The sequence below is a fragment of the Delphinus delphis genome, chromosome 2 (genome assembly GCF_949987515.2).
Source record: "Delphinus delphis chromosome 2, mDelDel1.2, whole genome shotgun sequence".
In the NCBI taxonomy this organism is placed as follows: Eukaryota; Metazoa; Chordata; class Mammalia; order Artiodactyla; family Delphinidae; genus Delphinus; species Delphinus delphis.
Genome location: NC_082684.1, coordinates 130,409,035 through 130,421,884, shown reverse-complemented (window position 1 = coordinate 130,421,884; position 12,850 = coordinate 130,409,035). Strand labels below are relative to the sequence as shown.

The window sequence follows — 12,850 nt, the reverse complement described above, 5'->3', positions numbered from 1 at the left end:
CCAGAGATGCTGATAAACATCCTACAATGTACAGGACAGCTCCCCCCCACCCACCAAAACAAAGAATTATCTTGCCCAAAATGTCAAGATACAGGTCTACATGCCACCTTTAGGTCTCAGGGTGGAACAGGTTTTAAGGAGGGAGAAAAACTAGGACTTTTAATTATATATACTTTTGTTTTTAATGAAAATCTGTCACTTATTAGTGAATCATGTATTGAAATAAGCAGGGATGATTAATAAATGAAGTTGGAATTGAAAAAATGTAGAAGATAAATTGGCAGGGGCAGGAGGACAGGGCAAGTATATGTGAAGAAAGAGGAGATGCAAGGAAGATCCAATTTAATTTGTGTTGTTGAAAGGATGGGAAAGTAAGAAAGCTCTGGCCTAGAGTTTTTGGTCAGAATTAGTAAGAGATTACAATAAAGTGGAAATTTGGAGCCAAGTGTTGGAATGCCAGTAAGAATTTTGACAATCAGTTAAGAAGGGACCATTTTGGACTTCTGAGCAAGTGTACACTGTAGTTTTATTAAACAGCTTTTATTAGCAGTACTTGGAGGGCACTGCATAAGATTAGAGAGGAAAAGCAGTGGAGTCAGGGAGACAGATCAGTAGTAGTTAGGTTGATCTAGGCATGTGGTAGGCCCAGATGAAGATGACAGCAGTGACTTGGAACAGACAATAAATCTGGGGAATATTTCAAAGGAATATTCTTGGAGATTGTAATAATAATTTTTGTCGCTTCATTACTTTATGATTTCTGAATAGAAGCAGTGAAGGAATAGAAATAACACTAAGTCAAAGACTAGATCCCTGTTACTTGTTTTATAAACAAAATTTATTTAACCTTTATAAGTTAAATTTTCTTATCTAAAAAATGAAGGTCTTCATAGACATTATCTTCATAGACTTAAAACATTTCGATGTGAGGATATATGCCGCTGCCTGCATTTACGAATTCCCTTACTTCCTGCATTTGATAACTCAACCACCAGGTGGCATTATGTGCCTTGGTCATGAGCTATATAATTCTGTTGGGTACCTGAGTTTCCTGAAATTCCAAAGGGTTCTTCCTCTGCCATTTCACCTATGAAATGTTCACCTTTTTTTTTCAATGCCTTTAATGTAAACAGCAGTATTTTCTGTTAGCCACCAAATGGAAAGTACAGAGTAAGTTATTCCAGAAATTAATAGCCTTTTAGAGTTGGACAAAGCCTTACATATCTGTTAGTCTAGTCCGGGAGCTGGCAAACTATAGACCCTGGGCCAAATCAAACTTGTTATTTTTATGGCCCAAGAGCTAAGAATAGTTTTTACATTTTCAAACGGTTACATTTTAATAGGTTATACAAGTAACTACAGTTGACCCTTGAACGACATGGGTTTGAACTGCACGCATCCACTTATATGTGGATTTTTCTGTACTACGGTACAGTACTACATGATCCACAATTGGTTGAATTCCCAGATTCAGAACTGTGGATAGGGAGGACCAACTAAAGTTATACTTGGATTTTTAACTGTGGAGATGGTTGGTAATATTTTTCATTTGGCATCTTGGCCTGTAGATATTTACTATCAAGCCCTTTAAGAAAAAGTTCACCACCCTGGGCTCGTTCTTTCATTTAATACATGAAGAAACTGAAGCCCAGAAAGAATTGGTGACTTTCCCACGATCCCCTAGCAAGCTAGTAGTATTGCCAGAACTAGAATTGGAGCTCCTAACTTCTGGCCCAGCACTGTCTTAGTATAAAGTGTATCTTTTTCTTTCTCTTTTGACTCTTAGCTAAGACATTCTAACCTAAGACCCATCATAACCTCACACATTTATGAGAATTGTCCTTCATAACTCACCCTGGATCTTTCCTGAAGTCAAAAGTTTTTTTCTAGACAGACACTTGGTTCTGGGACCTCAGACCAATCTACTGTTAGAAGCCTTTTCAGGTGCTAGATGTTTTATCTTAGGGAATCATACCTACTACTGATTTTTTCTTATTGTAATGCTTCTGTAGAAATTTGTTCTAGGTATTTTCCCCTTTTACATAGAAACAAACAAAAAGATAAACGTGATATCATTAGTATATCATTTACACATCAAAAGGCAAATTTTCATTCATTCATTCAGTACACATTTGCGATGGTACTTCTGTGTGTGAGCCTTCTGCTAGTGCTTCTGTGGTATGTGAACATGAATGAACACTCTTTCACTTTTATTTAAAGTAAGATAGTGCCCCCCTCCCCCCACCGGCTGTCTTTCTGAGAGAGAACTTATTTAAAGTTTCATGTACAGTGAGCGAAACAGACTATTCTGTGCTCTGGCATGGAGCTGTTAGTTTAATGAAATGTCAAATACCATACTTCCTTTTAGACGGCATTTGTGATTGGATCAAGTGTCAGAAACCTCACAGCATAAGAAATCAGTTGATACTCTCCTTCTAAATCTTGTGATTTAGAGGTTTAGCTGAAGAGAAAATAATATCTATAGATATCCCAAGTGTCTCTGAGCAATAACTTTTATTACCATAATATTCTTTTCCAATGGACCTAACTGACTGTAGACAGACAACCTTTATAAATACGTTGTGGGTGGGTACTGTTTGTTTGTTTTAATTAAAATAACATAGTTTAAAGAACTATAGAAAACTATTGAAAAACGCTCACATCTCCGAAATGCAAATGTTCACACACAGTCAGACAAATTGGCATATGGTCATGTAGAACTAAACAAATCTTAATCAGTAGCTTCAGGGAAAATTATCAGTATTTTAAAGTAAGAATTTAATTCAACAGATTATTAGGTAATTTTAAATAATTTCTTCCACAGAGTAGTTTTGGGCCCTTTTATTGCTCTCTCAAGATAGACACAGATCTTTCCTCACATGGTCAGTAATTCTTAAAGACCAGCTATTTGTCTAAAGCAATTATTTTCCTTTACAATATTTGTTGAAAGCAAATATAATCTGGTTTTTGTTATAGTGAGTACAGTATACTGAGCATAATTATGGGCCCAAGTGTGGACACAGAGACCCCCAAAATAGAGCCTGGAGGCCACCTTTTTTAAGAACCTAACTGATAACTGTTTTTGTGTTTTCATCTCATAACACTAGACCACTGGCCATTTGTACTGTTTGTGATAAGATTTGTTAAACGTTTCAAATCAGTTTGAAAATCATTCAAGAAGATTTTTTGTTTTAAGAAATAAATTATAAAAATCAGAGGCATGGGCTTCCCTGGTGGCGCAGTGGTTGGGGGTCTGCCTGCCGATGCAGGGGACACGGGTTCGTGCCCCGGTCCGGGAGGATCCCACATGCCGCGGAGCGGCTGGGCCCGTGAGCCATGGCCGCTGGGCCTGCGCGTCCGGAGCCTGTGCTCCGCGGCGGGAGAGGCCACAGCAGTGAGAGGCCCGCGTACCGCAAAATAAAATAATAATAATAAAATAAAATCAGAGTCATGATTAGCTTATTTTATAGACTGGATTCATTTAAATTGTTAATGTTTTGTTCTCAGCTTTGAAAGTGATAATCTCTAATTTTCTTTTTATTGAGAGTCTGTTATCCAGAAGATACACAGCATTCTTTGATACTGTATGAAAATTGGGTCATACCTATAATCACCTTCTATATGTCTCCCTGAGGATAACCCCTTAAAATTCAGTGATTCCTAAAGCGTACAGAATTGGTGACCAGCTGCCCCATTTGAGATGGCACCAAGAAGATTCTTTGTGTCTTTTCTGAAAGGAAGTTGTGATTATAGCCAGCAATATCAGTAATGTTTAAGCAAGAACACCAGCGATTTATCAGACATGTATGACATTGCTCTTTGCCAGCGTCCACATTCTGTGCACTGTTCCGCCCCCAAAGGTTTCCTTCTTTGAGAGTTAATTTGACTTAGATTTATTAAGATTTTGATGTCATATGGTATCTATAGGCATTACAATGAAAATGAAACTGCACATTCTGGAAATTTTCCTAATCGATCCCTCTTTCTCCAAAGGGAACGTGTTGAAAATACCAGTCGCCCCGGAGAAATGCAGGTAACCATCCAAAACCTAATGCCAGCGACTGTGTACATCTTTAGAGTTATGGCTCAAAATAAACATGGCTCCGGAGAGAGTTCAGCTCCACTACGAGTAGAAACACAGCCTGAGGGTAAGTCTCCCACCTCTCTGTCAGCCCCACCTGTAGGGAGACCTGTATGAAGGGCTATCTTATATATAGCCTGGCATACCATAGGAGTGCAGAAGATAACAGTTCCTCACCTTCAAGGTCCTTACAAAATAGTTTCGGGAGATCAAATTAATTCACATCAAGCAGTAGCAAATAGTGTAAGACAATATAATTCTGCTGATAGACACCCAAATTTCACTGATCCGTTAAGACCTAGCTCAGATGCCTTCCTAGAACCTTCCCTCTGATCTTATCTAATATTGTATCTCAACAGTCCTAAGATACATTATCATTTTCTTCCTTGAATTATGGTTATGAATATATCTCATTAATTTTATGGCAAAGACAGAGTCTTGTCTATCCTTTTATTTCCCACCATATCTAATGCAGTGCCTCACACAGGAAGTAGGTATTTAATCATTGTTCAACGGGATTGCCCTGATCTTTATACATACCACACTCTTTGGAATCTCTTCAGGGCTTTACTTTGGACCTGCTGTCTTTTGTGCTAAATAATGTTACTTCCAGTTACATTTCTTAAGATTTTCTCCAACTGAAATGAGTGTCAAGTTGATTTATCTTATAAATGTCTTCTATGTCTTAAATTTTGGTTTTAAACTATAGGCCAGAAATGACAAGCAGTCAAATCAGAATTAATGCTTATCTCATGAGGCTTTCTTCTACACTTTTACCTTTTAACATGAGCCACTGTTTTTCCTTGGAGCCTTCTCCAGATTTCTTTTACTGTTAACTGCACTAGTGTTTCTGTATTAACAAACTTGCAGTAATAAAATTTTACTTCAGCTAGGGAGCATGGGAGATAAATTCATGAAAGCTACTGACCAGGGAACTAAACATATTAAATGAATTTACCGCTGAAACTATGGAAATAATTCAAGGACTCTGCCTGATGGGTAGAATAAGTAAAGTCGAAAAGCTGTGGAACTTCACTTTCTAATGCTGCAGCAAATCATTTACCTGTCAAACAGTTATTGAGGACCTCCTCTACCAGGCACTGCAAAAACTATAAGAGATGCAGAGGATGGACAAGATAGGAATTCTCCCCTTAAAGAATGAGCAGTCAATATAGGAGGCCATTGATCATTCCAGTAATAGAGCTTAAAGATCAGGAATCAAACCCAAGCAACAACAAGACGGCCAACAGAGAGCGGGGTGGTGGTGGGGGGGGGGGGGCGTTGATTTAAGGAAAGAATGTGTTCTTGCTGCAGGGAAAGGATGTTGAATTTCATGGTTACTGTGTTCACATGAGAGCAGGAGCAATCTATTAGATTTCAAACTCAAGCCACGAAGCAAAACTCAATTTCCTTCATTAACTCTCACATACAGGCGTCATTCATGAGAGATAATGGGATACAGAACAAGGAAGAGTTACTGTAAAAGTTAGGTATATCAAGTCAGGTTCCTAGAAAAAGATGAGACCTGAGGTTGGCCTTAAAGCATTTGGCTTAGAGCAAGCATTCTTGGGGAAGGACACTGCTTGACCCCACCCCAAAATAGGACAAACAGTGCACGTGCAAGGTGAGTCATGATGAAAGTAAAGGAAAAGACCACTGAATTTGATTCAGTTCCAGGGTTCAATCCTGGGGCCATGAACTTTCTGAAGATACATGAAAATATTTGTGTGTCTGTACATGTTCACATTTTCCTTGGGAAAGAGCCTGTGGTTTTCATTATCATTTCAGAACTTACAAGTCAAACTATTGAGAACCACTGGACTAGAAGGGCCATTGTCAAGTTAGAGATGAAAGAAGAGATTTATTGAGTGCCTGTCATGTGCCAGGCACCATTCTAGGCAGCAAGATGTAAAGACGAGTAAGACTTGACTTCTGTTCACAAGGAGCTTACAGTTTGGTACCAGCGCCAGACAAGTAAACGGGCAATAATGTGATGTACAGTCATCACAAGGAAAGTAGGCAGCACAATCATTTATTCAAGGAATTCGATTAAACGAAAGTAGCTAAATAAGAATATAGATGGAAGGGCCAGCAGATTCTGGTGTGAGTATTTTAGGGGTAGAGAGTGACTATAACATGTTTTGGCAAAAGAGGAGTTAGTGGAGAGAGATTTGCATTTTATCTGGAGGTATTCAGCTTGGGGGCAGGTGGGAGGGGCCGTAAGTGTGGGAGTCAGCCCTGGGAAAATAGTTTACATTTTTAGCTTTTCAAACCAACTTAAATTTTTTTCCATTTTTTAATGCCACTGTACAGATGAAATGGAAGAATTTACTAGCTCCTATTTTAGGATCATCTTTGCCTACATTTAGCCAATGAATATACTGAAAGTGATTTCAAGGGAATTTGTTCTGTTCTCCTTCCCTTTTAAAAAGTTAGGGGAAAGTTTTCCATAGCAGCAGAAGTGTGACGATTCCCACCTGTCAGGCTGCACAAAATATGCTCTTAAGAGAATAACATGATTCATGCCTAAATAAAGCAAACAACTGCCAGAAAACCATATTCAGGTTTCTCTGCTTTGGTAGGAAAACGAATCTTCAACTGTCATGCTGTTATTTAAGCAAGCCAGCTTGTTTTACATTTTGTTTGTTTTTTCCCCTTTCCTTAAATCTAATGGATGTCTGTTACAGAAGCAGTGGCACCAGAGAAATGGTTTTCAGATAGAGAGTATCCACCAAAGTGTAGATATAGGTACCTGCCAGGATTTGTGTATAAACTGGGACTGGAACCTGTCAGTCAGACAAAAAGAATATAGTAAAAAAGGATGTGAGCTGTTGTAGGATTTAGAGCTGGGCAGACAATCAGTCAGCCAATTGTGGGATCTTCCAGTCACATCATCCCACAGAGGGTGTTGTCGTAATCCCCTAACTGGTTTTCCTGAGTCCACGTTTTAGAACGAGGAAGTGCTCAGCTCCTAGCTCCACTACCCGCCAACTTTTCCATCTTTGGGGAATGGTTCTTAACCTCTCAGCCTCATCCATAAGTAGGGATGATAACAGTATCCGTCTCATTTGGGTTAGTGCACAGATTAAATAAGATGTAATTTAAATAAATGTAAAGCACTTAATGCTGGCCTGATTGCAAGCATTCAATAAATGGTGGCTATTTTTTAAATTATTATTTATCTAGTCTTGTGCCATTATTGTTTTTCTTCCATGCATGTGTTCACATGTTCTTTTTAAATGCAGATCTGATCGTGTCATGTTCCTGCTCATAATTTTTCAGTAATTACCTAACACCTGCAAGAAATAATCCAAACTCATAGCAGGGCCTTAGAGGTTCTCCTTTATCTGGCTCTTGTCATCCTTTGCAGCATTCTGTCTCGCATATCCATTCTTTGTTTCAACCTGAACCACATGACACAGTCTTCTTACCTGTTATGTCCAAATTGATTGGATCAATTTCCCTCTTGGTGTCTGAGAAAACTACTCATTCTTCCTGCTCCCCAGAAGTCCTCACCAATCCTTCCCTTTCCTAACCACCCCCACCCAAAGCAGAATTGTGTGCTCTCTTCTTTCAGTTTTCATTACAGACGTTACCTAATCTATCAGCACTTAGGATCTTCTTTGTAACTATATGTCTGACTTCCCTCTAGACTGGGAGTTCTTTGTGGGCAGGGACTCTGTCCATCATTCATTGTATCCCCAGAGCCTGGTAAAAGAAGGCTCTCTTTTTGTGATGTTTGCTTTTATGTGCTGCAGTCCCACTGCAAAACTAGGATTTTATAAACCACAAGAAGAATTCTGCACTGTTCACTTTTTTCTTTGAATAAATTTGAGATACATCACAGATGATTTTTGGTTTTTCAGTCATAAAGACGGAAATCACTTAATTATATATTATCCTGAAACCACTTCAGTCAGATCACTTGTTTTCGTAGTTTTTATTGTTTTAAAAACATAGCCAGGGCTTCCCTGGTGGTGCAGTGGTTAAGAATCCGCCTGCTAACACAGGGGACATAGGTTCGAGCCCTGGTCCAGGAAGATCCCACATGCCGCGGAGCAACTAAGCCCGTGGGCCAGAACTACTGAGCCTGCACTCTAGAGCCTGCAAGCCACAACTACTGAGCCCACATGCCACAACTACTGAAGCCCACGTGCCTAGAGCCCATGCTCTTCAACAAGAGAAGCCACCTCAGTGAGAAGCCCACGCACCGCAATAAAGAGTAGTCCCTGCTCGCTGCAACTAGAGAAGACCCACGTGCAGCAACGAAGACCCAACACAGCCAAAAATAAACAAATTAATTAATTAATTAAATTAAAAAAAAACCATAGTGTGCCATTATTGCTGAGAATGGTCTTGAGGGATGCAGTAAATTTTATTTATGTCCTACTGTCTTGAAATTTTCTTTCTAGTTCAGCTCCCTGGCCCAGCACCTAACATCCGAGCGTATGCAACTTCACCTACTTCCATTACTGTCACCTGGGAAACACCATTGTCTGGAAATGGGGAAATTCAGAATTACAAACTGTACTACATGGAAAAAGGAACTGATAAAGAACAGGTATAATAGGAAGCCATTTTTTAATGCATTGATTGGAATAGTAGAGTTGAAATATATTTCCAAAACTCAATACCTGCTTGTCTAGAAATCTGAGGAAAAAAATACGTATAAGAAATGAAAAGTTGATAGATTCTATTTCTTGGTACAAAGGTTTATTCTGTAGTTTTTGCCAGCAAGGGTTCCTAAACATCAAGGAGTATTTCTCAGCAAACTGCAGTGCTTATGATTAATTTGCTTTAACTGTTAAATAATATTCTGTAAAAGGGACAAAAATCTGCATTATGTCAAATATAGAATTTGTATAGTTAATTCTTTATTTTGCAGCATTTCTTTTGGCTTGAGTTGTGTATATATAAATTGTTTTATTTTATTCAAGGATGTTGATGTTTCAAGTCACTCCCACACCATTAACGGGTTGAAAAAATATACAGAGTATAGTTTCCGAGTGGTGGCCTACAATAAACATGGTCCTGGAGTCTCCACACAAGATGTTGCTGTTCGAACATTTTCAGATGGTGAGTCTTTCTTCCTCTGGAACAAAATACCATGCTTGGGGGGCGCTGGTGGCATAGTAGCAAGATCATGGGCTTTGATGTCAAGGAGATTTGACATCTGAACTGGTTCAGATACCAGTTCTAGTAGTGTGACTTCGGTCAAGTCACTTCACATGTCTGAACATGTTTCCTTATATGTGAAATTTATAATACCAACTTCATTGGGTTGCTGTAAAGATCCAGTGAGAGAGCATAGAACATGTAGTGCCTGGTACTGAATAGTTTCTCTGTATTTTTATTTTTACTAGATGCTTTTGTATAAGTAAATATTATTGCTTGTTCATAGCACAGACCATCCCAGGGCTGTTGGAAGGCTGGGCTTGCTCTACTTAGTAATCATATTTGCCTGCCAAATAGGTCTTTTTTTTTTTTTAACATCTTTATTGGAGTATAATTGCTTTACAATGGTGTGTTAGTTTCTGCTGTATAACAAAGTGAATCAGCTATACATATACATACATCCCCATATCTCCTCCCTTTTGCATCTCCCTCCCACCCTCCCTATCCCACCCCTCTAGGTGGACACAAAGCACCAAGCTGATCTCCCTGTGCTATGCAGCTGCTTCCCACTAGCTACCTGTTTTGCATTTGGTAGTGTGTATATGTCCCTGCCACTCTCTCACCTCATCCCAGCTTACGCTTCCCCCCCCATGTCCTCAAGTGCATTCTCTATGTCTGCGTCTTTATTCCTGTCCTAACCCTAGGTTCTTCAGAACCTTTTTTTTTTTTTAAGATTCCATATATATGTGTTAGCATACGGTATTTGTTTTCCTCCTTCTGACTTACTTCACTCTGTATGACAGTCTCTAGGTCCATCCACCTCACTACAAATAACTCAATTTCGTTTCTTTTTATGGCTGAGTAATATTCCATTGTATATATGTGCCACATCTTCTTTATCCATTCATCAGTCGATGGACACTTAGGTTGGTTCCATGTCCTAGATATTGTAAATAGAGCTGCAGTGAACATTGTGGTGCATGACTCTTTTTGAATTATGGTTTTCTCAGGGTATATGCCCAGTAGTGGGATTGCTGGGTCATATGGTAGTTCTATTTTTAGTTTTTTAAGGAACCTCCATACTGTTCTCCATAGTGGCTGTATCAATTTACATTCCCACCAACAGTGCAAGAGGGTTCCCTTTTCTCTACACCCTCTCCAGCATTAATTGTTTGTAGATTTTTTGATGATGGCCATTCTGACTGGTGTGAGGTGATACTCATTGTAATTTTGATTTGCATTTCTCTGATGATTAGTGATGTTGAACATCCTTTCATGTGTTTGTTGGCAATCTGTATATCTTCTTTGGACAAATGTCTATTTAGGTCTTCTGCCCATTTTTGGATTGGGTTGTTTATTTTTTTGATATTGAGCTGCATGAGCTGCTTGTCAATTTTGGAAATTAATCCTTTGTCAGTTGCTTCATTTGCAAATATTTTCTCCCATTCTGAGGGTTGTCTTTTCGTCTTTTTATGGTTTCCTTTGCTGTGCAACAGCTGTAAAGTTTCATTAGGTCCCATTTGTTTATTTTTGTTTTTATTTCCATTTCTCTAGAAGATGAGTCAAAAAGGATCTTGCTGTGATTTATGTCATAGAGTGTTCTGCCTATGTTTTCCTCTAAGAGTTTGATAGTGTCTGGCCTTACATTTAGGTTTTTAATCCATTTGGAGTTTATTTTTGTGTATGGTGTTAGGGAGCGTTCTAATTTCATTCTTTTACATGTACCTGTCCAGTTTTCCCAGCACGACTTATTGAAGAGGCTGTCTTTTCTCCATTGTATATTCTTGCCTCCTTTGTCAAAGATAAGGTGACCATATGTGAGTGGGTTTATCTCTGGGCTTTCTATCCTGTTCCACTGATCTATATTTCTGTTTTTGTGCCAATACCATAGTGTCTTGATTACTGTAGCTTTGTAGTATATAGTCTGAAGTCAGGGAGGCTGATTCCTTGAGCTCCGTTTTTCTTTCTCAAGATTGCTTTGACTATTCGGGGTCTTTTGTGTTTCCATGCAAATTGTGAAATTGTTTGTTCTAGTTCTGTGAAAAATGGCATTGGTAGTTTGATAGGGATTGCACTGAATCTGTAGATTGCTTTGGGTAGTATAGTCATTTTTACAGTGTTGATTCTTCCAATCCAAGAACATGGTTTATCTCTCCATATATTTGTATCATCTTTAATTTCTTTCATCAGTGTCTTATAGTTTTCTGCATACATGTCATTTGTCTCCTTAGGTAGGTTTATTCCTAGGTGTTTTATTTTTTTTGTTGCAGTGGTAAATGGGAGTGTTTCCTTAGTTTCTCTTTCAGATTTTTCATCATTAGTGTATAGGAATGCAAGAGATTTCTGTGCATTAATTTTGTATCCTGTAACTTTACCAAATTCATTAATTAGCTCTAGTAGTTTTCTGGTGGCATTTTTAGGATTCTCTGTGTATAGTATCATGTCATCTGCAAACAGTGACAGCTTTACTTCTTCTTTTCCAATGTGGATTCCTTCTGTTTCTTTTTCTTCTCTGATTGCTGTGGCTAAAGAGAAACCGTGTCTTTTTAGCAAGCCTTGTCTTTTTCCTGATCTTAGTGGATGTGGTTTCAGTTTTTCACCATTGAGAATGCCGTTGGCTGTGGGTTTGTCATATATGGCTATTATTATGTTGAGGTAAGTTCCCTCTCTGCCTACTTTCTGGAGGGTTTTTATCATAAATGGGTGTTGAATTTTGTCGAAAGCTTTTTCTGCATCTATTGAGATGATCATATGGTTTTTCTCCTTCAATTTGTTAATGTGGTTTATCACACTGATTGATTTGAGTATATTGAAGAATCCTTGCTTTTCTGGGACAAACCCCACTTGGTCATAGTGTATGATCCATTTAATGTGCTGTTGGATTCTGTTTGCTAGTGTTTTGTTGAGGATTTTTGCATCTGTGTTCATCAGTGATATTTGCCTGTAGTTTTCTTTTTTGTGACATCTCTGTCTGGTTTTGGTATTAGGGTGATGGTGGCCTTATAGAATGAGTTTGAGAGTGTTCCTCCCCCTGCTATATTTTGGAAGAGTTTGAGAAGGATAGGTGTTAGCTCTTCTCTAAATGTCTGTTAGAATTCGCCTGTGAAGCCATCTGGTCCTGGGCTTTTGTTTGTTGGAAGATTTTTAGTCACAGTCTTAATTTCAGTGCTTGTGACTGGTCTGTTTATGTTTTCTATTTCTTCCTGGTTCAGTCTCGGAAGGTTGTGCTTTTCTAAGAATTTGTCCATCTCTTTCAGGTTGTCCATTTTATTGGCATATAGTTGCTTGAAGTAATCTCTCATGATCCTTTGTATTTCTGCAGTGTCAGAAATACAGTCAGTTGTTACTTCTCCTTTTTCATTTCTAATTCTGTTGGTTTGAGTCTTCTCCCTTTCTTTCTTGATGAGTGTGGCTAATGGTTTATCAATTTTGTTTATCTTCTCAAAGAACCAGCTTTTAGTTTTATTGATCTTTGCTATTGTTTCCTTCATTTCTTTTTCAGTTATTTCTGATCTGATCTTATGTTTTCTTTCCTTCTAACTTTGGGGTTTTTTTGTTCTTTCTCTAATTGCTTTAGGTGTAAGTTTAGGTTGTTTGAGATGTTTCTGGTTTCTTGAGGTAGGATTGTATTGCTATAAACTTCCCTCTTAGACC

The 12,850-nt window shown here is 38.5% G+C and overlaps 1 protein-coding gene across 8 annotated transcripts in view; it reads left to right on the top strand.

Annotated features, from left to right (window-relative positions):
- Window positions 1-12,850, top strand: part of NEO1 (neogenin 1) — a 238,963-nt gene that overhangs the window by 178,100 nt on the left and 48,013 nt on the right. For all 8 annotated transcript variants that reach the window (XM_060005644.1, XM_060005649.1, XM_060005650.1 and 5 more), the window contains 3 exons: window positions 3,994-4,148; window positions 8,494-8,642; window positions 9,019-9,157. In XM_060005644.1, the coding sequence (XP_059861627.1) occupies window positions 3,994-4,148; window positions 8,494-8,642; window positions 9,019-9,157 (443 nt within the window). The remainder of the gene's footprint in view (window positions 1-3,993; window positions 4,149-8,493; window positions 8,643-9,018; window positions 9,158-12,850) is intronic.